The 23,447-nt window shown below is 37.0% G+C and overlaps 1 protein-coding gene across 1 annotated transcript; it reads left to right on the plus strand.

Annotated features, from left to right (window-relative positions):
- The first annotated feature begins 879 nt into the window (after positions 1 to 879).
- Positions 880 to 20,547, plus strand: CAAP1 (caspase activity and apoptosis inhibitor 1). Its single transcript, XM_009709316.1, has 5 exons — positions 880 to 1,076; positions 2,596 to 2,680; positions 3,699 to 3,774; positions 14,586 to 14,659; positions 20,172 to 20,547. Exons 1-5 carry the CDS (start codon positions 1,008 to 1,010, stop codon positions 20,513 to 20,515), a joined length of 648 nt encoding a protein of 215 aa, XP_009707618.1. The 5' UTR covers positions 880 to 1,007; the 3' UTR covers positions 20,516 to 20,547.
- The last annotated feature ends 2,900 nt before the right edge of the window (positions 20,548 to 23,447 follow it).

The following is a 23,447-nucleotide window of genomic DNA, read 5'->3' on the forward strand; positions in this document are numbered from 1 at the left end:
CTGCTTGCGGCTGGCTCCTGTCCGGTCCTATGGCACAAGCAGAGGGCCGGGTATACTTTCAGTCAGGACTTCTTCGCGTGCAGCTGCGTAGGGGAGAAAACTGGGACGGACAGCCCGGGCAGGCGTGCAGCAAAGGCACCTACGGCCGGGACGGGAAGTGCTCCCCGTACACGTCCAGCGGAGACCGGTCTGTGTTTTCCCACGTGTAAGAGATTTGGGGCACAAACTCAGAGGTGACCTCAGTCGTGGTGCTCATGCTTGCAGGATTGTGAGTCTATTCTAGGAGGTGTTGGTGCCCGAGTACAAAAATTTGCATGACGTGCACTCCTGAGTGAATTGTGGGGCTGTCACAATGTATTTCTAGCCTTTTTCTTTAACTGTAGAGTTCTTCCGCTCGTGTATGGAAGACATATTTTCTGATACGAAGCCCGCTTTCATTCTCGGAAGACTGTGCCACACAGGGAGTTTTATGACAAATTTCTTAGCAGGGTAGCTTTAAGTTATGAGATTAGTTACTTAATTGCACAGCAAATCAGAGAGAAGGATTTCTTCTGCCTTAAAGCATGCTTCCATGTATAGGCAGCAGCTAGGTAATCTGTATCTAGCAGAAGATAATATTTTAAAGTATTTTTTGCCTTTTGAAGCTTTAAAAATTTTCCCTAGCAGAAGAATGGTTTCAGTAACCAAAAATGTAGCTTCTGTAATGCAGTTACCTTCTAAACTACAACACTATTTGGAAGCTCTGAGGTCCACCTTAAGACGTACCGTGCAATTATGAAGGGAAAACTATTGCAAGCACAAACAAAGCTTTAAGTTTCCTTCTTCTCTGGTTTACTAGAAAATGTGAAAATTGTACTGGCCCTCCTTGATTTTAGGAAACAAAATGCAATGTACCATCTGGAGAAAAAGTGGAAGAAGCTGAACAACCCAGTGATATAGAAGAAGGAGGATTAGATCTCAGTGTATCACTCAAACCTGTCAGTTTCTACATCACGGACAAAAAAGAAATGCTTCAACAGTGTTTCTGTGTCATAGGGGAGAAAAAACTACAGAAGATGCTGCCTGATATTTTAAAGGTACCGAAATACACTTACCGTTTGTATAGTTTTTACAAACTTGAATGCCTGTGTAACAAAGCACTTTTATCTCTGAAGTCTAGTGGACTTCCAGCTTAAAAGTTGCCTGTATATTTCTTAAATAAAGATTGTAACAAGTCTCTGAAAGTGAGACTTTTTAAAGACTTGATACAGTTATTCCAGTTTACTCCTTTTTCCACTCCTCAGCCATTGCTGAATTGCAGGCTGCTTATTTTTATACCATCTGTCTGTACTGGTTAGTTAAATGCAAAAGGAGTTTCATGATTGCATGGAGTAAATTCAGTAGCGTTGTTCACTAACAAATATGCTGATTTGTTAATAAAAGTTTGATTTCTGTTTATCTCAGCTGAATTTCTTTGTGGGATATCAAATTAATATCTGAGATAAGGCAATAAAACCCCTTGTTGATAAACAGCTTCTGAAGCTGTAACTCCTGTGGACTTTAGTAGTAGAATTTTACTGGCTTAGAACATACGCTTTTTGAGTCTTGTGAACTGCAGGACTTGGTAAAAATGTTAGGCTAGCAGCCTGTGCAGAAGAAGAAACCACGGGTGAATTGCCATTTCTGTGATGTTTGTATTTAATTTTTATCTTTATGAGTCATATTATTAATATAAGTGAGGTAGGACTTCTTCATTTTAAATGCATAGTGAATTGCATACAGTTTCATCCATTTTTCATCTCTGGTTGAGGAAGAGAGGTCTGGAGAAGCTGGAGGTAAAGGCATTACTGAGTTTGAAAGACAGTTGCCTGGTGGTATAGAACCAAACCTACAGCAGGGTTGTGAATGTTACAATATGCTCAGCACTTCCTCATTTTGGTACTTGTATGTGGTATCATAGTTCATTTGGAAGTATGAAATTATCACTTTATTTCACCAAGAGGACACGAAGTAGTATGAAAGATGTGAAGGTAACTGGAATACCCAGAAAATGTGTGGCAGCATGTGGTAAGTATCAAGCATAAAAAATAGATTGCAATTTACATATTTCTTATGTTTTCTTTGGTGTGATACAGGACTGTTGGTGTGTTGTCAATAGCAGTGTTTGCTTCGGTTCATGAACTTGGGTTCAACGGTTGGCTCTGGTCTTTGCAGGCTTAATTATGTAATCCACCTGCTCCCAAGTGTTGGAGAATTAGTAGTCAGGGCTACAGATGTTTGCTGTTCCATGTTTCACACATATGGCCCAGTATTTCTGCTGCTCATTGTTGCAGCTGCAGTGAAAACTCCAAACCATAGGTCAAGTAACTGATAGTGTGTGTTGCTTAATTTTTTCAGAAGAAAACCACAGACACACACACTGTTTCTAGTAGTTAAAACTGAAACACCTACCTGGTGTTCGTTAGCAGCTGCATCAATGCAGGTCAGAGTAGGGAAGGGACTTGCAATCTGAGTTGAGACTTCATTCAGTAAAGTTGGAGTGCTACTTACTGTTCATAATTACTCTGTTCTCAGAAATTTTTAGTAGCTCGTGGTCTGTCTTATCTGTCTTCTTAGAACTGTTCCATGGATGAAATCAAAAGGCTTTGCTTGGAGCAGTTGGAGCTGTTATCTGAAAAAAAACTCTTGAAGATACTTGAAGGTATGAATGAAACTTTTAGGCACCACTCTACACCAGAGAACAGTCTGCCTCTAAACTGGATTTTCACTCTGTTTCTAGCTACTTATATATATACACACACTAATAAGTATGTATTAGTGTATGTGTATATATGTATTAGGATACATATTTATATTAGTATTACATATATACACATACTAATAGTATATGTATTATGTTTGTATATATATTTTCTGGTTTTGATCTTTTAAGCTTGGATGACGTCATCCATAGATTTAGAAGCTGTTAAGGACACATTCAGAAAACAGTAGTGTAAGCTTCTTTTCCGTAGTACCCAAACAAAGAACAAAGCTTTAAGAACAAAGCTTTTGACTTGATGGAAAAAACAAAGCTAGGAGTGTAGAAATATTGTTTGAAATTCATTATTTTAGGTAAACTGACATTAAGTTGCCTCCTGGTTGTATGCAGGGGAAATCTGACATGCTGCAATACCAGTTCAATTCTATTAGCAATTGCACTGGAGTTTTCAGTGTAGTTAAAGGATTGTTGGGGGATCCCTCTGCTTCTCTGAGACATACAGTTCATATACTTTGGTTAAGGATATGGCATTCCAGCTTTTCAGTATCTTACTGAACTTGCACTTGATATTTAAGGGCTGTGGAATTTATTTGTAAATGTATTACTGTCTTCTCAGTGAAATGGAACTCTTCGAATCTTGAATGCTGCCGAATATCTTCTATTAATTCTGTCTCCTGTGCTTTATTTTTAGTGCCTATAGTGTAGTACTAGCAGTAGCTATTCTGTTTTTTTCGTAGTGCAGTATAACTGAAAAATGCCAACCATGCAGCTAGCAGAAAACTCACAAATAAGGTTTTTGGTTTTGACTAAGTCTAATTTTAGAACATCTGCTTTAACTGAGGAAAAAAAAACTCTTCTGCTGATTACACTAGAGTTAATCATTAAGAGTAAGCCTAATTATATAGCATTATATAGCATATTACCTGCCTAAATTTTCATGTTTGAAACTGTGTATATTCAGGCAAGATTGGAGCTGATTCTGATACTGACGAGGAGAGAGATGGAGGAGACAAGACTGGAGATGAATCAGTCAGTCAGTGAGTAAAAAACAAAACGCTTAAAAACAATTTAAGAATACTGAACAATATAAGAATTTTTCATGAGAAATGATCAAATGTAACATTGAAAGAGCCAAATGCTATATCCTTAATTATGTCATTACTTTAGTTGAATGACAATGAGATGTGACTGCTAGCAAGCACTAAACTTGTAAACATGGCTTTGTCACTTTATAACATTAAATGTATCTTGAGCACTTGACTGGGTTTCATAGTGGTGTTACTGCCCATCAGTTGAGTTGTGGTAGTTGAACATGTGCATACTTCTAGCCTGCAGCAGAAGTGAAGTAATATGATTTGGATTAAACCTCTTGGAGTGAGCTAAAACAGGTTGAGTAACCCTTTCCCACTTAGGTCAGTGAATTGTGTAAGTGTATTTTCAATTCAGCTAAGATATATCCCTTCTCTTCCACTCTTCTTTCCGGTCCTTCATTCCTGCCTCAGTTGAAACAGCACTGATACTCACCTGTTCCTGTGTTCTCTGTTAGGAATGTTCTAGAATGTCTAGAATTTCAAGAACAGAGGCTTCTGGTTTCTTATTCTTAGGTGGGCATCTGTCAGCTTTGTAAAGGCCAACTCTTGTCAACCTTTTCTTAAAATACTTGACTGTTTTTTAAGGACAAGTCTTGCGTGGTATGTTACTAGGTCACTTCTTCATTGAACAGGAGAACTCTTTCTGATAGTTTCTATGGAAGTAGTGAAGGGGAAAAGAAAGTTACTAGTTATCACCCACAGTGTATCAAATTTTGTGAATCTAACTTGCTTGTAGAAGACAAAATAAAAAGCTTTTCTGTTTCTGCTGACCTGATTACAGCTCATCCACAGATTAGGTGCACAAACTTAATAAACCTCTGAGACAATACAAGACAATAGACCAGTGTTGGATAGATTAAAGTACCTCTTAGTTGCTGGTTTGGTTAGTTCATCTAGACCTACTAAATAGGGACAAATGGATGGGAAAGGTAGTGGTAGTAATCCAAATTTCATTTTCTGGTCAGTATTTCTGATTTAAGAGACCTAGTTTTTGGTCCTGTCTTTGATTCAGATCAAGTTATGAAGTTACTAAATGATTTTCTTTGATTGCCTATCATACATCATACAAATATTCTATAAAGTGGAGTGATACTAAGTTAAGTGATGTTGCAATTTTTCTCATGTGATACAGTTTTAATACCCTCTGATGCTATTTCTTCTAGGCTTCCAATTAGAGCCAATTTGTGACTGTATCCCCCGCTTTGCTATTTGTTGCCTACGTGACATGTGAATGTGTCAGTACACCCATTTATGTGGACTAATTTTCTTCTTTTAGGCATTACCCTCTGCTATTTAAAAAGGCAAAAAAAAAAAAAAACCTACAAAATGCACTAATATCAGGTTTCTTTATGTAAAGGAGTCTCTATTAAGTGACTGATGTTTTGATAGTGAACTTGTAAATAGAATGAGAAAATGAACTTGTTGGCTAAGGAGACCATGAAAAATGCCACAGTATTTTGATTTCTGGAGAAATTATATAATTTTTTTTAAGGCCTAATTCACAAGTTCTTTATTATGGCAAAATAAATGAAATGTTCAGACGTGTGGCAGGATTAGTGCTCCTAGATTTCAGAAAAGTAGTCCCGTGGCTGCAAGGTATTTCAAAGCTACTGTTGAGATGTGTATTTATAACCCTCAGCTACAGTAGACTGAGTAAAGCCTTGCTTATATGCAAATAAAGTGGTGGTTTAAGCTGGCAAAAACCTAAAAAGGGGAAATTGTTATTGTCAATTAATGAATAAAACAAAAACATGAGGAAAGCAAGCAGGATTTACCATTTTTAACTACTTGGTATCTGAAGACACTTAACAACCTATTTGTCCATGGCAAATAGGAAAGTTTCAGGAAAGCAACTTCTATAGGTTCTAAATTGCAGTTTGGAAGTCTACTGTTTTTACACTGTACAGATAATATTCCAGGCATAAGCAGTGTGTAAACCAAAGTAAGTTGCTGTTGTCTACATTTTCTCAGGTACAGTGTTGTGTTGAAGTACAGTAGGATTAAAACTGACCCAGTTCTTTTAACCATTGCTGCAGTTACTGAAAACTGACAAAGCTATGTCACCTTATGTCACCCATGAGAAAGATGTTAGCAGTAACTAACAGCAAAATTAAGAAGAAAGTGTGTTTAAAAAAAATAAACTGAGAAATGTTGGTCAAACTTATAGAGCAGATTGCCTCCTTTGACAAATGGAATGGTTGAGGTGCCCCTGGTTCTTGTATCTCTGTCTCAATCCTGATACTTTAATATTTCAGACCCCTCCAAACTGACCAGGCAAGATATGTTGGTGCAGGAATTGTGGCTTTTCTTCTCCTTTTAGTGCAGTGGGTTAAAAAATAGCATACTACACCCATGGATACTGTCTCAGAACCTTGGCTCATAGGTTCAGCTGTGTGCTAGCTTTAACAAAAAATGAAAAGGGAAAGCTGTTTGGATGATAGAGAAATAAAGGGATAGGAAGAAATAGGTGAAATGAGGAAAGTTAAAGTTTTATATTAGTCATTAAGCCCAGTGCTTGGTAAGTAGAGCAATATTATGCTTTTGCAACTGCAAAATGTCACAAGCCCTTTTTTCTAAATAGGTCTAATCTCGGGGCATTTAGGTTACCTTTTTTGCAACGTGTGTGCAAGTAAATATAAATACAAGTTTGCAAAACTTCAGAAAACTGTTTCAGCCAGAACAGCAGTCAGTCAGTAGGCAGGGAGGCTAAAGATGCAACAGTAGACTAATAATGAAAACCCCATTGATAACAACATCTGAGTTTAAATGGGAGAATTTGTTTGCCCTGGGAAGAGAAAAGACTTTTCAGAATGAAAAAGGCAGTTCCTTTGGTTCTATTCTCACTATTGGTTCTTCCTAGTTTGTCTTCATTACTTGTGGATTTCTTGTAAATTACTACTTTTTTCTGCCTTCTATTAATGATGCAACATTAAAGCTTTTTTGTTTTAAATCTGACTTGTTTTATTTGTTTTCATGGACATGTAAAAGTGGGAAAGGAAAATATGAATAACAGGTCCTATTCTAGTCAAAAATTTGTTAATTGATTGGAAACCAGTTTGTTTCTTTCGTCTTTGTTCTTTAAAAAAAAAAAATTTACGAACTTGAACCTTCAGCAGTATCCATGTATCAATAGAAATCCAGAAACTTTAAATCAATACATCTGAAGAAATTACAAGTGTATCAAAATGCACAGGCTTTCTTAGAAGGATATTGTTTGTACTGTGTCTTTTTTTTTTTCCCAAAATAGGCAAATACGTATCTGTCTCCAAAGATCTGCTTCCTGTCTGTACCCTACAAAAGTAGCAGGGATTTGGACAAGTTTCTCTAGGTACAGGGAAGATTGCAAAATTTGTATCTTTGTCTGAAGCTTTGGGATGGTATTGCATCAGTAATTGTAAACTGAGTGTTCCTTTTTCTGATGCACATATCCTTATTCTGCCATCAGAACCAGAAGTCCTGAGGCTTTTCCTAAATTTCAGCTCTGTAAAAGCTTCACATGCTTCTGTTAGCATGTAAAACACTTGCTGTGTTATGTTGTCACCACCTGCTTCTGAGTTCAACACTAGAAATTCTGGAAGAAACATGCAGAACTGAAGAAGCGGGGCCTATGTTTGCCAATAACTGGAAATTGCTGTTACAATAGATACGCTTCATTAATTGTGAGCTCTGTGTAGATTTTTGACTATGCAGTTCTCAGATTTTTGTTATTGATTCTGTGTTACTGTCTGCAATGGAATACTGTTAAACCAAGAGAATAGCAGTATACCAGGCTTCCAAATAAATGACAGACATTTAATTGAAAGGAGTTAGCAATTGTCAACAATGTTGACGATGTAACAAATGTCCTGCAAAGCAAAGTAGGCATTCTTCCCTTCTCATTCAAAGGGTATTAGCATGTTCTTGAGCCATTTCTTTCCTGTCCCCTGAATTTGCTCTTTAAGTACCCTCCACCAGAAGGACTGAAAGTAAATTATTTGCTGTAGTAATAAAACATATACTAAAAGAAAAAGCATGCTAATATCATTATAGTGATCATATGTTCATGTGTATAATGTGAGTAAACGGTCTTTTGCTTTGAAAATCTAATGTGCTTATTTTTTTCACTGTGGAAATTTACAGTTTAACATTTGCTCTTTCAAGAGTTTATAGGCTTCTTACTGCTTTGCAGTTGGGAGTGCAGTTTTTGCTTGTTTGTTTATAGAAAGGTTAGCAGATTAAAGACTTGCCTTGTTTTAACATGTTTTGCTCCTGGGTGCTGGGCTGTTCACAAGCATGCAATTGCCATCTGATATTTACCATTCTAGGACAATCTGATTATCTCTAGCATTTGGAATCACTGAAAGAATGGGCTACGTGAGTCACTGAACAGATACATCAGCATTTGACATCTGTTCACTGTCTTCTGTTCTCGGGGTGTCCTCAACCTCCACCTGTAATCAGACTGATGGACCTTTCATAGCTCATTAAACTATTTGATTAGCATCTGTCATTTGGGATACCTTTCCTGAGGAGCACTACTTTTTTTTTTTTTTTTTTTTTGTTTTAAATTGCTTGCTGCTAGTTATTTTAGTTCTTATTTGTCATGGAAAACTACCCTTGGAACAGAAATTTGCAGGAAGCTTACAAAGACTTGGGACTTTTAGAAATATTTTTAAGATTTTGAACTGCAAAGGTAAATTTTAATTTAGGGAAGGTATATCATCTTTATGTCAAGAATAGCAGAGGTACTGATCTCAAACCTCACTCCAGAGATTTAGGTGAATGTTCCTTAACAACAGTTAAAATCCCTGTAAAGAAAGTATCAGTATGACTGTATCTCATATTGTCATGTAACAATTATCTGAAATCAAATGAGATTTGATATAAAAAAATTCAGTTTGATTCTAAATGAAGTAAGTAAAGGTGTGCTGTGTTAAAATCTCTGTAGGAACTGTGTGTAATCATAGAATTGTAACCATAGAAGTATTAAGTTTGAAATAGGTAACTATAGGAAAATGTGCAATGTTTTAGTATCTATAGAGTTTAATGTTTTGAAATAAATAAACATAGGTACCTCATCAGGTTGTTACTGGATTTTTTTAAGAAACTATAGAAACCGTCATGGATTCTAGTTAAGCACAATGAACACCAATTATGCTGCTTGGCAATGCCCTTTCCCCTTCCTAGCTTGGTCTGAACATCAAGAATTCCAATCAGTAGAGCTAAGTAGCTTTGACCAATGACTATGGTTAGATCAGAATATTAATAAGATCATGTAATGAGTAAAACCAATCAATGTAAAGGTTAAATTTAAGAGCAAACATAGTATGCATTTTAGATGAAAGTACTTATGTAACAATCATCAGACCAACATGCTACTTGTATAAGAAAATTGGTAGTCAATAATTATAAGATTTTGATTATACCTTGGTTTGAATTTTGTTTGAGATTACTTTGATTGATAATGAGGGACTTGTGAAGGGAATAAGGGTATGTAAAGTCCTGAAAGTTGAAAACACCTGGAACTGATTGTTTTGGGCTAGTGAGCATGGATGAATTCTGTGACAACCTGGCGAAGTGGTCATTCGATTGAGTAACTGGGCAATGAAATTAGTTTTAAGGTGTCCTGAAGTAACCTACCTTCATTATAATACTAAAAATTCACACCCACAGGTCAAGAAGACCCTTGTCCAGGTGAAGACCCTTCCTCTGAGCATGCATAGTAGTAGAAGTGATCATGTAATCATATGATGTAATTGTATGTAAATGGTTTCGGGGAAAAGTGATGAATATACATCTTGACTTCAGGAATTACAATGAATATGTAATCAATTGTACCTGTTCATGGTAACAGCTGGGTATGCACATTAGGTGGAGCGATCCCCTGTGCATCCAGTGCTGCAATAAAGGAGTGCCTGCTTCTTAATACTACATTGGTGTTAAGAAGTTTTATTCCCGATTTTGGTGACAGTCAGACTGTCTTCTAGTCCTGTACATTAAGATACTGTTTTCTGTAACACAACTTTTGCTGCTGGTCTCCAACTCCAGTTACTACTGAAGCTTGGAATCCTGGTTACCAGTATTGCAGTGCTATTGTCTTAATCCTTAGCCATCTACTCCTCTGACCAGTACCCCTTTTCCTAACCTGTGCTGTTGTCCTACCTCACTCTGCATAATCTGCTGGAGTTGTGGTACCAAATCACCCTCAAACCCAGATTTCTTCAACAGCTATACAGATTCATGAAAGTAAGTGGTTCTGCACAGAATGCACATGTGTGAGCCCAGCTAAGCATTGCAGTAGCATGGAGCATGCCAACATGAAAAGCTAGCATAAGGCAAATTTAAACTTACAGCATTTGTCACCAACAAACTGTAATTGTTAGCTTCTTTCTGCTGAGAAGAACATACTGTGCAAATGTTGTTCTATTAAGAAAAAAATAATGCTGTGTTTATCTCTTGGAAGAGTGACTTTGAACTTAACTATCGTCTTAAGGGCGAGGTATCATTAAAGACTGATAAAAAGAGGGAGCTCCAAATTACTATGGTCAGTTACTAGCATGGCATAAAAGAAGAGGATATTAAATTTGTATACTGTGCCTTAATTTTCGATTAGCACATATTCTACTCCTGTTGTTTGGAAACTTGATGTTGTGCTACCCTTTCTTAAATCTATACCGCAGTATAGATAATTAGGAAAAAAGTATTTCTTACAAATTAAACAAGGTTAACAAGTTGAGAGCAAAACAAAACTGAACTGTGAACTGAAACGCTTCTGCTTGGCCACAAGATGGTGCAAAATGCCCGCCTATTAAATGAAGTGGTGAAGATTCACCAGCAATACAGTCCAATCCAATCAATTCTGAAAGAGTAAAATGTGCTGTAAAAGTAGTTTTGGGTTCTAAAAATTCTTTTACTGACAGTAGGCAGTCTTTAAAGGAACGTGGTTTTACTGTAATCAGTGATAGTGCCAAGGCAACAGGAGGAAACTACAACAAGTTTTGATGTGTGATTTTTATTTATTTTTATTTCCTTAAGTTGATAATTTCTTTTTATGTAGCTGTTAAAATGATTGTAGGTAATTTCACAGCCAATATTTGAATCATAGAGGTCACTCTTGAGTTTTCTGTCAAGGGGTGATTATAATTCCTCAGTGAAGTTTGGTGTTTGAGCTCAGGGTGATACCAGAGATGTGAATTTTCTTGCCTGGATACTATCTGTGCAAGATCAGGCTTTCCCAAGTGATGCATTGCTGCCCAGTGCAGAGATGACTACTCAGTTCAAAGTGATGAAGTGTGTGTATGAGGGAGGATGGAGTAGCGGCAGCCTAAGCAGGTTTTGCTCTTAGTGATGAGCAGAGTATATCACAACCTTATTTTGGTCAAGAGTTGAGTGGCTAAGTATAACAAATTGTTAGGAATTGCTTTAAAAAAAGAAAAAAAAAATCTTTCCAGATCTGTTGACCAGTAGCTGGTCCCAGATCCACTGCTCTCTCCAGTTACTGACACTTGGACATACAAGTGCATAAGGTTTGCATCCCCACTCCTCGTTGCTGCTCAGACCTCCTTGCGCACACAGGCCTCTCTGATAGCTGATGCGGACCTATGATCATCCTCAGTAGCTGACACTGACTGTTGATCTCATGGGTATCTAGAGGAGCTATGATCCCTCAATTTCCATGCTTGTAGACCCATGTCTCTTTCAGGAATTTGGCCTCTGATCTTACAGTCTGTTTGGTACCTGACTCACAGACCTCTCACCTTGCTTGCTGGCTAGACTAGCCTGAGGTTTGCTGGTGAATTACGAGCATCTGCATACACACTGATGCGTAACATTGAATTCCCAGAGGAAGTGTGCACTTTTTTCATTCTATCTAGTTTCTGGCAGCACAGTCCTGTAAGCACCTATGACCTATGGTTCCCTTTGCAGTTGCTGGCGCTTAGACGCATACATACATGTGTACATAGAGTGAGATTAGTGTTCTCTCATATGGAAAATTAGTATAGCAATAGAGTTCAACAAGAAGGGAGTACAGACTGGTGATCAAATCCAGGGCTTGACCAGACAAGTGTACTGACCAGCAACTTGTTTATGCTCTGCTAACCCTTTAGCTTCTTTTTTTCCCCTTTTTTTTTCCCCCATGCTTGTTCTTTCTCAATCTGCCTCTGTCTGTCCCTTTTCCCACCTTTGGTTCTTCCTCTAAACATCCCATGCTACCTTACATGTTCCTATACTCCTCTTAAAAACATCCGCCAGTACATTTTATGCAGTCCTGAAATGTTCTTCCCCAGCATCCTATACAGACCCCCTTGCTCCTGTAGACAGTAACACCCCTTAGCCTATAAGGGCATTTCTCTAGCTGACTGCTCTTACTAGGTTTCATTCCCAGAAAATGGGCTAGTTGCTCTCCTTTCACAACCCTAGGAGCAGCTCAGGCAGGGTGATCCCTCTGCCCTGATGAAGTTATTAGGGTTCATCTGCTTGCCATTTTCCTCTTCTCATCACTGGGCCTTTATGCTGATGGTGTCTCACCATTAAACACATAAGCTAATGGATAGGACAATACAGTGGAGAACTGAGTGTGATAAGCCTTGGCAAGTGACAGGAAAGCAAAACCTGAAATTTCTGGGAAGGTCTGCAGCATGTGACAGCATCATGGACAGATTTAGCTGGTAGTCTGTGCTGGCATCTGGCCTAACCCCAGCCAGTAATGGAGGTGGGTGGGGAGATGTTGCTACCTAGAAATCTGGCACTGTCTCAAAGCAGAGGACCAGCTAGGCTTTGGTCCTAAGCTGCAGCCTGGTGCCTGGCAGAGAAAGTGCTGAGAGGGTGTTTCCCCTGAACTAGGCTGTGCAGGTTCACTGGATTGGTAATTGGCTGGGTCTTAGTTAACTCTGACAGTATGGGTGTGTGTATGAATGCACAACTTTAGCTCATAGCCTATCCTCTGCTTGATCCACTTAACAAATTGAACATGGTAATGTCATATTGTCCGGTGTTCCCTTTCCCCCATGACAGAAGGAAGACTGAGGCTATGGTTAACATGTCTAAACCATCACATACAGCAGACCTAATTTTATTTGTTGTATTCCTGGAGTTATTTTACATCTAACAGGTGAGGGCTTTAATCTGTCTTGCAATACCTCTGGCCTTTGTAGTACAAGACTGATGACCAGAACAGAACAAAAAGTGAGCAAACTCTCTTAGTTTGTGAAGAGGCAAAGTCTAAATAATTATCTGAAGGGGTTGGCCATATATGCAGAACTTTCCCCTCAGCATAGCTATTTGAACATCTAGTTTGTATCAATTCCTTCTCTTTCAGCCCTGCCTAGGAATGGAAAGTCAAACAGAAATTAAAAGGCTGGGAGAAATACTTCTTGAGTTGACCAAGTAGGAAAGCAAACTGAAAGGATACATACTACTCAGTTCTTTGAAAAATACATCACAGTAAATAGTCTATTCTCAGTTTATTATGATGGCATTGGACACTATGTTTCTCAAAACCCTATTTAAGGTGTGGAGTACTTAAAAATCTTTTTTTCAGGTGCTGTGTGCATATGAAAACAGCTATGCCTTCTCCTTAATCAATTATTGCATGCTACCATACACATTATGTTACAATGGGCATAAAAAAGGGTGAGAAACTATTGATTTGTAACTTTTGCTACTACAAAAAAAGGAAATAACAATCAAAATAACTCAGTCTCTAAGACCAAGGTGGCTGGAAGTATTACAGTGTTCTCCCTACTGACATGGCCACTGAACATCTGGAAAAAAAAAATCTTTGAGAGCATGAGGAAAATAGATCTGATTTCAATTTTAGGAAATGCCTTCGGGCCTTTACTGGAAAACAAGTTGTTTAAGTCATTATATTTACATCTGTGATACCAGAATACTGCTATTCATTTTGTACTGCTGTTTAGCTCCCACAGGCAGGATAGTTGCATTAATACCATATTAATAGGTATGAAACCGATGGCACACCAACGTTCAGGGTAGGAAATTGGCAATTCTACTGTCAAAATGCTCACTAAACATGGCAATTGAACTTTTCCTGTTATTCTGGGTCCTTCTGCCTGCCTTATTCCTGTATATTTCACACTATTTTCACAGTTTGTATAACTAGTACGTGCAAAATGTGTGAAGGACTTGAACATTTCACAAAAGTATCTCTTCCGTATTGCTTGTATAAAGCAGTTGAAACCTTACAAGTCAAGGATAGAAATCTTTAAATAGAAGAAATAGAGAAATGCAGATGCTGAATACAATTTAACAATAGAGTTGCATTTTGTTTTAAAGTTTTCCTTTGTGAAAACTGTGAGATTGTGATGTAGGAGAGGTGGATGGTGGTGGGGTGATGGTAACTTCATGAAAATATCTTATTAATTTCAAAAGAAAACAGTAAATAGTATTTGAATGCAACTGAAATGATCGTTTTTTCAAATCATTTAAATGTATGACAATTTATTCAGACTTTTAGAGAAAAGTTCCTAATATTAGGGTGGGGCTACCAGTGAGGATTGTTGTTCTGAAAGGCTAGCATGTAGTGGAAATAATTACTTTATCCTTATGTATTGCTAGGCAAAGCAAAAAAAAAACCAAAACTCATTCTCAAGTGCTTAGATTAGCATGCTGTACATTCCTTTTACCTTTATTCTTACTGTAGCTGGCCTATTGGCCTACCACTGCGTAATTTCTTTAGCTAAAGTAAATGTTTCTTAGAAAAGTTCTCTTAAATTGTAAAATATGCAGATTGAAATGTATTCTTATTTGTTTTCCAGACAGGACAACAGTATAGACTCTACTTCTTCTCTCAGAGAAGAAAAGAAGCTGGAAAGTCAGGATTCAAAACAAGGTATGTAGTAGAGAAAGGTGAATTTTTGTTTTCTTGATGTTGGGCAATAACTAATTCCAGATAACTGATAGCGTTCCTTTGAGCAGTAGCTGCAATCACAGAGAAGCATCCTGTTAGAAATCAGCTGGGGTAGGGTTACAACCTCTCCCTTAGGCCCAATTCCAGAGAAAGAGAGGGGAACATTGAAGAAGACATTGTAGGAACTTTGACTTCTTAATTTTGTGAGGTTGGAGAGATTTTTTGTGGCTAGAAGGAAATTGCAGCTCTTCAAAGTTTGCTAGTTTAGCTTCTCGAACATGACTTGTTACAGCCTCTTGCAAGGCTCATTTGGCTCTTCATATCTAGTTTTTCAGCTGAAGAGGAACTTCAGTCATTTTAATTTCTTGGTATATAGATGATTGCTAATACTGCTATTACCATTTGCTGAATTCTTCGAGAGTCAGTTTTACTTTCTGTTGAGATGATCATAAAAGTCTACAGTACTCTGTTCTAACATTCATAAAAATCCAGCATAATTATTGCTTGCCAAAGGACTGCTTGTAATTTAATCATTTTGTTCTTTTTTGATATATGATACCTTGCTTTGTTTGACTGTGCAGAGCTGAGGTCCAACGGAATGGTGCTTAACACCTACCACTCCTGATAACTGCCATATTTTACTTGAAGTCTGTGCCAGTGGAAGTACACCCTCAACTCTGAATTTTTGAGGACGAACGTTTTGTCTTGTATATTGTTTCTTTTTAAATGCAAAAATGTAGTGGATAAGACATTCAGGTGCTATAGTGATTGGCAGAATAGAAAATGCAAAATCAGGTAAGTTAGTGGTACACATTTGAGTACCTGCTGCTTAAGGAAACGGTTTTCTTAACCTGCAACAGTATTTGTTTTATTCCAGTCATTAAATCAACACCATATAACAACTGCCAGTATTATTTTGTGCATGAAGCACTAGAATTGTAGGTGTTTCTGTCTCAGTCTGTTTATTTTCATTTGGGCTAGCTGTATACAGTAACATTAGAAATAACTTTTCCACTCAAAGAATGCTGCAAATTTTTATAAGCTATATTTCTCTTCTGCAAAGATCTAACATTATTTGCTTCTTCCAACTCCCATTTCGCAAATCAGAACGTTATCTAAAAGTTGTCTCTTGGAATAACTTTGTGAAATGTTTTTTTCTGAAGTAATTATTGTGGGAAACTAAACAGAGAAGGAAAGAGTCATAAAAGCGTCAAAACTTTCAGGACTAGGTTGCTGCGGCTTTGTAATAAATGCTTTAAATGTTGCTTGTTGTACTATATAGAGTGACCTTAAACCTGACAGATTTCCTGCAGATCTCTTCCACTTTTGTGTTATCAAAGGGAATTGATGACTGTTGCAGGTGATTGCTTCATTGTTGGCTTTTATGACTTAATCAACCAGAATATCATGATGGCTTTGGGCTATAACAGTGGCTTCACTCAAGATCTTAGCTTTAAAGAGCTTTTGAGAATATCAATATAATTTTTAAAACATAACTGCAATCATTCTACTGAGCTGCAGCCTGTGATGCCATGGGGAAAAAAGAGAGAATGAGAGGATAAGCAAAAGTGGATAAAATAAAATTTAAAAATGGAGTTAAGTGGGCTAAAATGAATTTCACAACTATAGCTGAAGGAAAAAGTTATCAAAATGAAAAAGATAATGAGAAATGCCAACCATGATCTTTATTACTGGGTAAAACTGCAACTACAAAAGAGGGTAATAAAGCCCATCAGCTAATTAAACATCTTTAGGCCAATAAGCTTCTATGAACTCTGTATTATACAGTTTTGGAGGCTCCAGATTGAGTGGAACCCGAGGTATCTTTATCCAGCTTCCTGGTCCATACTAAGCTGTGGGACAGACATGAATGACGGTTAATATTTTGCTTCTGCCTAATATGTGACTGATACCAAAAGGAATCCTGTGGTGGATTGACTCCAGCCAGCAGCAGGCACCCACCAGGCAGTCAATTACTCCTCACCCAGCAGGGTGGGTGAGATGATCAGAAGAGCAAAAGCCAGAAAAACTTAGTGGTCAAGATAATGACAGTTTAATAAGTGAAGCAAAAGCTGTATACCAAAACAAAGCAAAATAACGGGTTTATTCACTACTTCCCATTGGCAGCCAGATTTTTAGCCATGTGCTGGAAAGCAGAGCCTCAGCATGTGTAACAGTTACTTGAGAAGACATGCCATAACCATGAACATCCCTCTTTCCTCCTTCTTTCCTTGGGCTTTTATTGCTGAGCACAATGTCATATGGTAGAGAATATACTTTTGGTTGATTGGGCTCAGCTGTCCTGGCTGTGTATCCCTCCCAACCTCTTGCCCACCCCCAGCCTACTTGCTATGGGGACAGAGAGAGAAAGCCCTGAGGCTGTGCAAGCCCTCTTCAGTGCTAGCCCAAAACACTGGTGTGTTACCGATGCTGTTTCAGAAACAAATCCAAAACACAGCACCATACAGGCTGCTATGAAGAAAATAAAATTCATCCCAGCCAGACCCAGTACAAAGTCAGTTTCTCTTCGGCAGTGGGTTAGGATGAGTATGCTCAGGACTTAACTTTCAGGCTTTGAACTATGATGCATTGATGCACATTTTTTTCGATATATGGAAATGCTGCTTGGTTGAGCAGCTTGTTAGGTAAATACTAACTGATACCATGCAGCAAGATAGAAGAATTTCCATTTCTTAATCCTGTTGATTCCCATTTCTTTTGATCTTTCACATATTGTACTTACTGTACATTTTCCTGAGTTGATTTTGCTTTCTTGTCAGCTTTGATGAGAACTTTGGAGGTGCCACATATGTTAGCTGTGTATGTTCCCATACATGCTGTATTTAACGGTATGATGGCCAGTTTTTGCAATCTAGTGAACCAGTGTTATGAGGTACTGGGTTGATAACTATGTAAGATTCTAAATCAGGAGTGCATTCTCAGTCAGGGTAACATGCAGTATTCCTAAATCAGGACTTAAATGCTGTTACAATCATAGCCTATGATTAGGAGTGAATATCTGAGTATTTTTTTAGGAGTATATAGTAAAAAAATCTTCAATCCTGAATCAATAAACCTCTGGGAGTTACAGTTTAAAATGTTACTAGCATTTATAAAACCAAATCAAGATTATTTTTTTTTGACCAGTAAAAAAAAATTCTCCCCCTTTCTTTTGCCCTGCCCCTTTATTTTGCTCCGCCTTTCAACATTTAACAAAAGAGTAATATTTTTCTGAAGCCTTATTTGATTTTGCTTTAAAAGTAAAAGTTGTCTCTTTTAAGGTTTGTTGATTAAACTGATTTTGAACAAGGAAAAAGTTAATTTTTCTAATCCATACTCTACTGCTAATCTTTGTACAGAACTTCCGCTTAGTGTAAGGGAGTTGCACAAAAATTCAAGAAGAATATACAAATCACTGTGTGGATGGGGAGTTTTTTTACACTTCACACTTGTGTTTTCAAGCAAAGTCTCACATTCTTTTTATTGCATTTTAAAATATTTCCTGTATAATAAAAGACACTGAAACATTAATAGCGTAAAACAAAGACTTCTAAAAGTGCTGTTTCAAAAATGCTTTACTTTTTTTTTTTTTTCTGAAAGGAGAGAGAGTTATTTCTGTTGGATCTGAAACTCACATCAAAGGTACATTCTTGTTGAGAAGGATTATTAAAAACAATATTTCCAGAAATTTTCCAACAGTAAAACATTAAATGTGAGCATCTTGAGCAAAAAAGCCAGTGATACGGAGATAATTAGTTAAAGGTATTAAAATCATAGGTCAATGCTGTGTTAGATTGCATTATGAATGTTTGGGTTTTTTTATTATTTGAATGTCAGTAAGATTCTGATTGCCTGATATTACAAAAAGAGCAATTAACAGAGGAAATACTTACTTGGGTTTCCAGTATATTGATTGTCTTGTTGATGAGGGATCTTTGCAAATCAGTACTTCGAGCCCTGTAGATCTGAGATTCAGGAACCAGAGGTATGGATGAATAAAACTAGCAATTCCAAAAAAATTCAACAGTTCAGTGAAAGGGAACGTTTTAAAGCAAGATGTTAACATACTGATTTTAAGAATCAGAGAGTCACAGAGTTGTTAATGTTAGAAGGACTGTTTTTAGATCATTGAACCTAATGCCTCTGCTCAAGCAAGTCAGATAGACCAGGTTGCTCAGGACCATGTTGAGTTTTGAATACATGCAAGGATGGAGACTCCAGAACCACTCTGGGAAACCTGCTCCAGTGTCTGAACATTCTCACAGTAAAAGTTTTTACATGTCTTCACATGAAATTTCCTGTGTTTTAATTTTTGCCAGTTGCCACTGGTACTGTCAGTGGGCAGTACTGAGAAGAGTTTGCCTCCCTTGTCTTCATGCTCTCCCATATTTTTAAAGGAAAATTAAAGAAAATTAAAAAATTACAAGTTGGCAATACTGTCTGGATATATATTAAGTAAAGAATATTTTTATATCTAGAGGATTGTTATAGACTAAAGTAGCTTACATGGGAATGTAAACTTTCTTTGAATCTTCATGGTAAAGAAATTATATATATTTCAAACCCACAAATCTTTAGCTCTAAAGCCTCGTTATTAATTAACAGGGAACACAGCCATACCTTTGGATAATGGTACTAACCAAAAGCAATTATAAAGCCTTTAGAATCAGTAACTTTATCATCATTTGACTGTAAATTGTTCATTTTACACAGGAACCAATCCTACTGTAAATTTCCACAGATACAAAGGTTCATCAAGGACTGATAATTTCTGAGGCCAACATGCCAAAAGCAATAGTCTCTCTGTAGCGAAATTGTGAGAACAGTTACTCAGGTTCTGTTAGAGTTTTGCTTTTATTTTATTGCACTGCCTCTTCTAATTATTTTTTTTTAATAAAGTCCAACTTTTAGCCAGCATTAAAAGCCAATGCCATAACTTTCTCCATGTTTTTACTGAGTTAAATACATCTGAAATACTTGTGATAGATTCTGAATAGTTGCACTATAAGTGGAATTTCTATTAATTTTTAGTCCTGTGCCTGACTATAGTATCCCACTCCTTTTAAAATGCATAAAATAGTTTGAAAGTGTTATTTTTAAAATTGTATTTTGGAAACTAAGTTTACTTTAAAGATAATAAACAATAATCAGTTTTGCACTGCAGAGGCTTCCTTGTGATAAAAACCTTATGACATTTTAATTAGGAAAATAGAACATGTAACTCCATGGGATGGAGTAAATTTTCCTGGTACTGCTGCTTTGCTATACTGCATGTTCTTCTAAATTGGCATAAAAATACATTAACACTTGTCTAAATTAGATCAGACTTAAAAGTTAGAGGAGAAAAAGAAGAGGAATTAGTTGTCTTAAATTCATAGGTGTTTTTGCCACTCTCTGAATCTGCAGAGAAACATTTTAAGCAGATGTGATTTTGTAAGTTGAAAGAAGAACAGTTCTGTTAGGCAACTATGTGATTGTTACATTTGTGATACAGGCAAGGGAGAAGATAGCGATGTCCTCAGCATAAATGCGGATGCATACGATAGTGACATAGAAGGTCCATGCAATGAGGAAGATGGCCCAGATGTGCAAGACAACACTGTCAGAAGTGGAACCGGACAGATAGATGACCTTCAGAAGGACATTGAGAAAAGCGTGAATGAGATACTGGGGTTGGCAGAGTCTAGCCCAAAGGAGCCCAAAGCAGCAACCTTAGCCGTTCCTCCATCAGAAGATGTTCAGCCATCAGCACAGCAGCTGGAGCTTCTGGAACTTGAGATGAGGGCCAGAGCTATTAAGGCTCTGATGAAAGCTGGTGATGTAAAAAAGCAGCCCTGAAATTGTTTAGATTTAATTTTCAGTATTTGTTTTGAAGGATGTGGTGTCTGTTCTCTTCAGTGCTAAAGTGTATTTGGGTTGGGTATGACATTCCTCGCTCAAAGTCTGTTGTGTATCCTGACCTGTGGCTTGAGTCATTGATAGTTGGTTTCATTGCCTTTAGTGTGCTGCTTCCATGACATGCACAAAGTGGTTTTATACTTCACTGAGATCAGGTCTGTCTGTGCTATGTTCTCTCCTCAAGGAGTCACACAACGTATAGACCTATGCCAGGAACCTGGTGCCTTCCAGGAAGGTGAGGAGAATTAAGTTCTTTATAACCCCATGGCTAGAAACTATCAGCTATTTTATTTATTAGCAACTTGTTAAAATACTTGAGAAACTTGATTTGTATGCACTTCATTAAAAATACTGTTTTGAAGAGGTCTTTTGTTGTGTGACTGCCTTCAGCTGTCTGTGATGGGATGTGAGATTGCTTTTTTCTCCTTGGGGTCCAGCTCATCATAACGTAGCTATTCTAGTTAAAATGAATTATTCTTCACTTAAAAGCATACTTAATTTTTAGAAAGTTGAATTCCTAAAGGGAGGGTTTTTTTCCTTTCAAATAAACAGTTGAACCATGTTATTTTCAGAGTTATGAAAATGCCTGAAAGTGACAAATACCAGAGTTTTTTATACCATTGGTCATGTAATCTTGTCTCTTCTCTGCTGTTTATCTTCTGTCTCGTAACTGAAATAAAGAAAACATTTTTTTCTTGACTGTGAAGCTATATTGTTGAACATTTCGCATAATATTTAGGGCAATGCAACAAATCAGACTATTTAGAAGGCCTTGAGTTTTTAACATTTAACTGAGGTAATTATTTCATGTCTCCTGTAAACAGGAAAATCTACCTAATTTCAGTATATTTTTTTTTAAAAAAAGGTATTTCATTTATTATATAAGGTTATTAAATATTAATTCTTCTTTTATACATTTCAAGGGTATTTCTTTAAGTAAATTGTGTTATAGGATTAATTTTCCTGCTATGATTGCTTACAACAATTAAAGTAATTCTGATTTTTTTTTAGAATTAGTGCTGGTTTTATACTTGGCTGCTGATCAAATGCATATTAAAATATTTGTGTGTGTGTTTACATACACACACACACACACCCCAATTTTTTTTTAAGGTATGAAGTTTAAGAATGTGATCCTTATTAAGTAAAATTATGTATTATATATTGTTACTCCTGATTTTCCCTTGGTTGTTACTTAGAAAGCAAATTAGATACTTTGCAACAGTAGCATAGGTAACTTCCACGTGCTATTTGGTAATACTACTGCAGACCTTGTTTTATTGAAATACTATGTCTTGAATTCTCCTGCAAGGTTTATAATTTTCTTTTTCCCCTTCCTTTCTTACTTTCCTTTTTTTCCCCGTTATTCTCTTTTTTCCATTTCTTTATTTCCCCTTTCCTTTTAACTCCTTTTCTACCCTTTTTTCTTTAACCATTGTCTTTAGTAGCAAGCTTCTTACATATTTCTTAAAGTATGATTGGTTTCCTCTAGAATCAACAATATTGTGAGTAAAATGGTAGCAAAATAGTGCAGTGTAAATTTGACTATAAACTGAAACCTTCCTTAAATACAGCTGAGAAATTTTCAGCGCACGTTCACTTAAGTGGTGGCAGTGACCTGAGTAAATTTCACGTGACTCTAAGTTATCCATGGCAACAACATTTTTCTATTATTTTTTTAGCAAATGGAGGATGTAAGTTAGAATATATGTATCCAATTCAAAAGGTAACTTAACTGTCTCAGAGTATTTGGGTGTTGCCTTCAGTTAATTTAGTTTGGCTGTTTGGAGAACTTGTGATTTATTTGAGTACAGAGAAACAAAAGCAGGCAATGAGAGAAAGACAACCAGCAAAACCTAGAGATGTGCTGTCTTGTTATTTGTAAAGTCATAGGCTAATGGAACTATATTAGAATAAAAGTAAGTTTTACTGCTGCTGTACTTAGGTCCTTAGGGCACTGAATACCTCACTTTGCCTGCTGCAGAAACAGAGAAGCTCTGCTGCAAGGACATTTGCTTCCTAGTCCTACTGTGCAACCCTGTATATCTCAAACAGTAGGAAAACTTGTTCCTTATTGTTTGCCTCTCTTCTTTCATGTCAAGGTTCATTTGCCAGTTCTACAATCTGCCATAGTATTGATGAGGCTTGCAAAATCCAAAGCAATATGAATAAACAAAAAATGGTCCTTAATATTGAAGAAAAATGTACAGTACAGTAATAGTTTATTGATAGGACAAATGTTTATAGACCTGTATCTTTTGTTTTTCAACTGGTACTCCCAACATCTGTGGTTTTATCGTCCACGGAGGTGATTCCTTGCTGACTGCATGTGCCTGTGTGGCTCCCATGTGTCTCTGCCAACCACCGAACAGCAAAAGATTACTTCGTGCAGAAGCCATGCCTTGGTAAGGCATAACTTAAGGTGTCTTAGGGAAGCTGAATGTAAATCAGGTTTAATTAGCAGTATGTTTCCTGTGCCACCAGAAGAACTGATACAGCCAGATGTACAAAGTCCATTCAGTGATGTCACAGAACAAACCATTTGCAGTTGTTTGGCAACAAGGAAATACTGCTAGAAGTAGTGATAAGCTAGGACATCATTCTTGTCTACTCCTACTCGCTGGAAGTATATGGCATTTATTTCTGAACTGAGCTCCATTTTCCTATTTGTTTTCCAGGTCACCTTCAAAAGTTCATTTTGTAGTGTGTTGAAGTCGCAAAGGTTATTATTTCAAGGTCTGTATCAAGAAGTTGCATATGCTAACTTTAATATATAGTGTGACAAAGATGAAACAGATTTGTTATCAATATGACAGAGAAGATTTGCAATTACAGCCTAATTAAATTTGAAGTTAAAAGAGCAGAAGGATTC

Source organism: Cariama cristata, unplaced genomic scaffold (genome assembly GCF_000690535.1).
Source record: "Cariama cristata isolate BGI_N322 unplaced genomic scaffold, ASM69053v1 scaffold4281, whole genome shotgun sequence".
Lineage (NCBI taxonomy): Eukaryota > Metazoa > Chordata > Aves > Cariamiformes > Cariamidae > Cariama > Cariama cristata.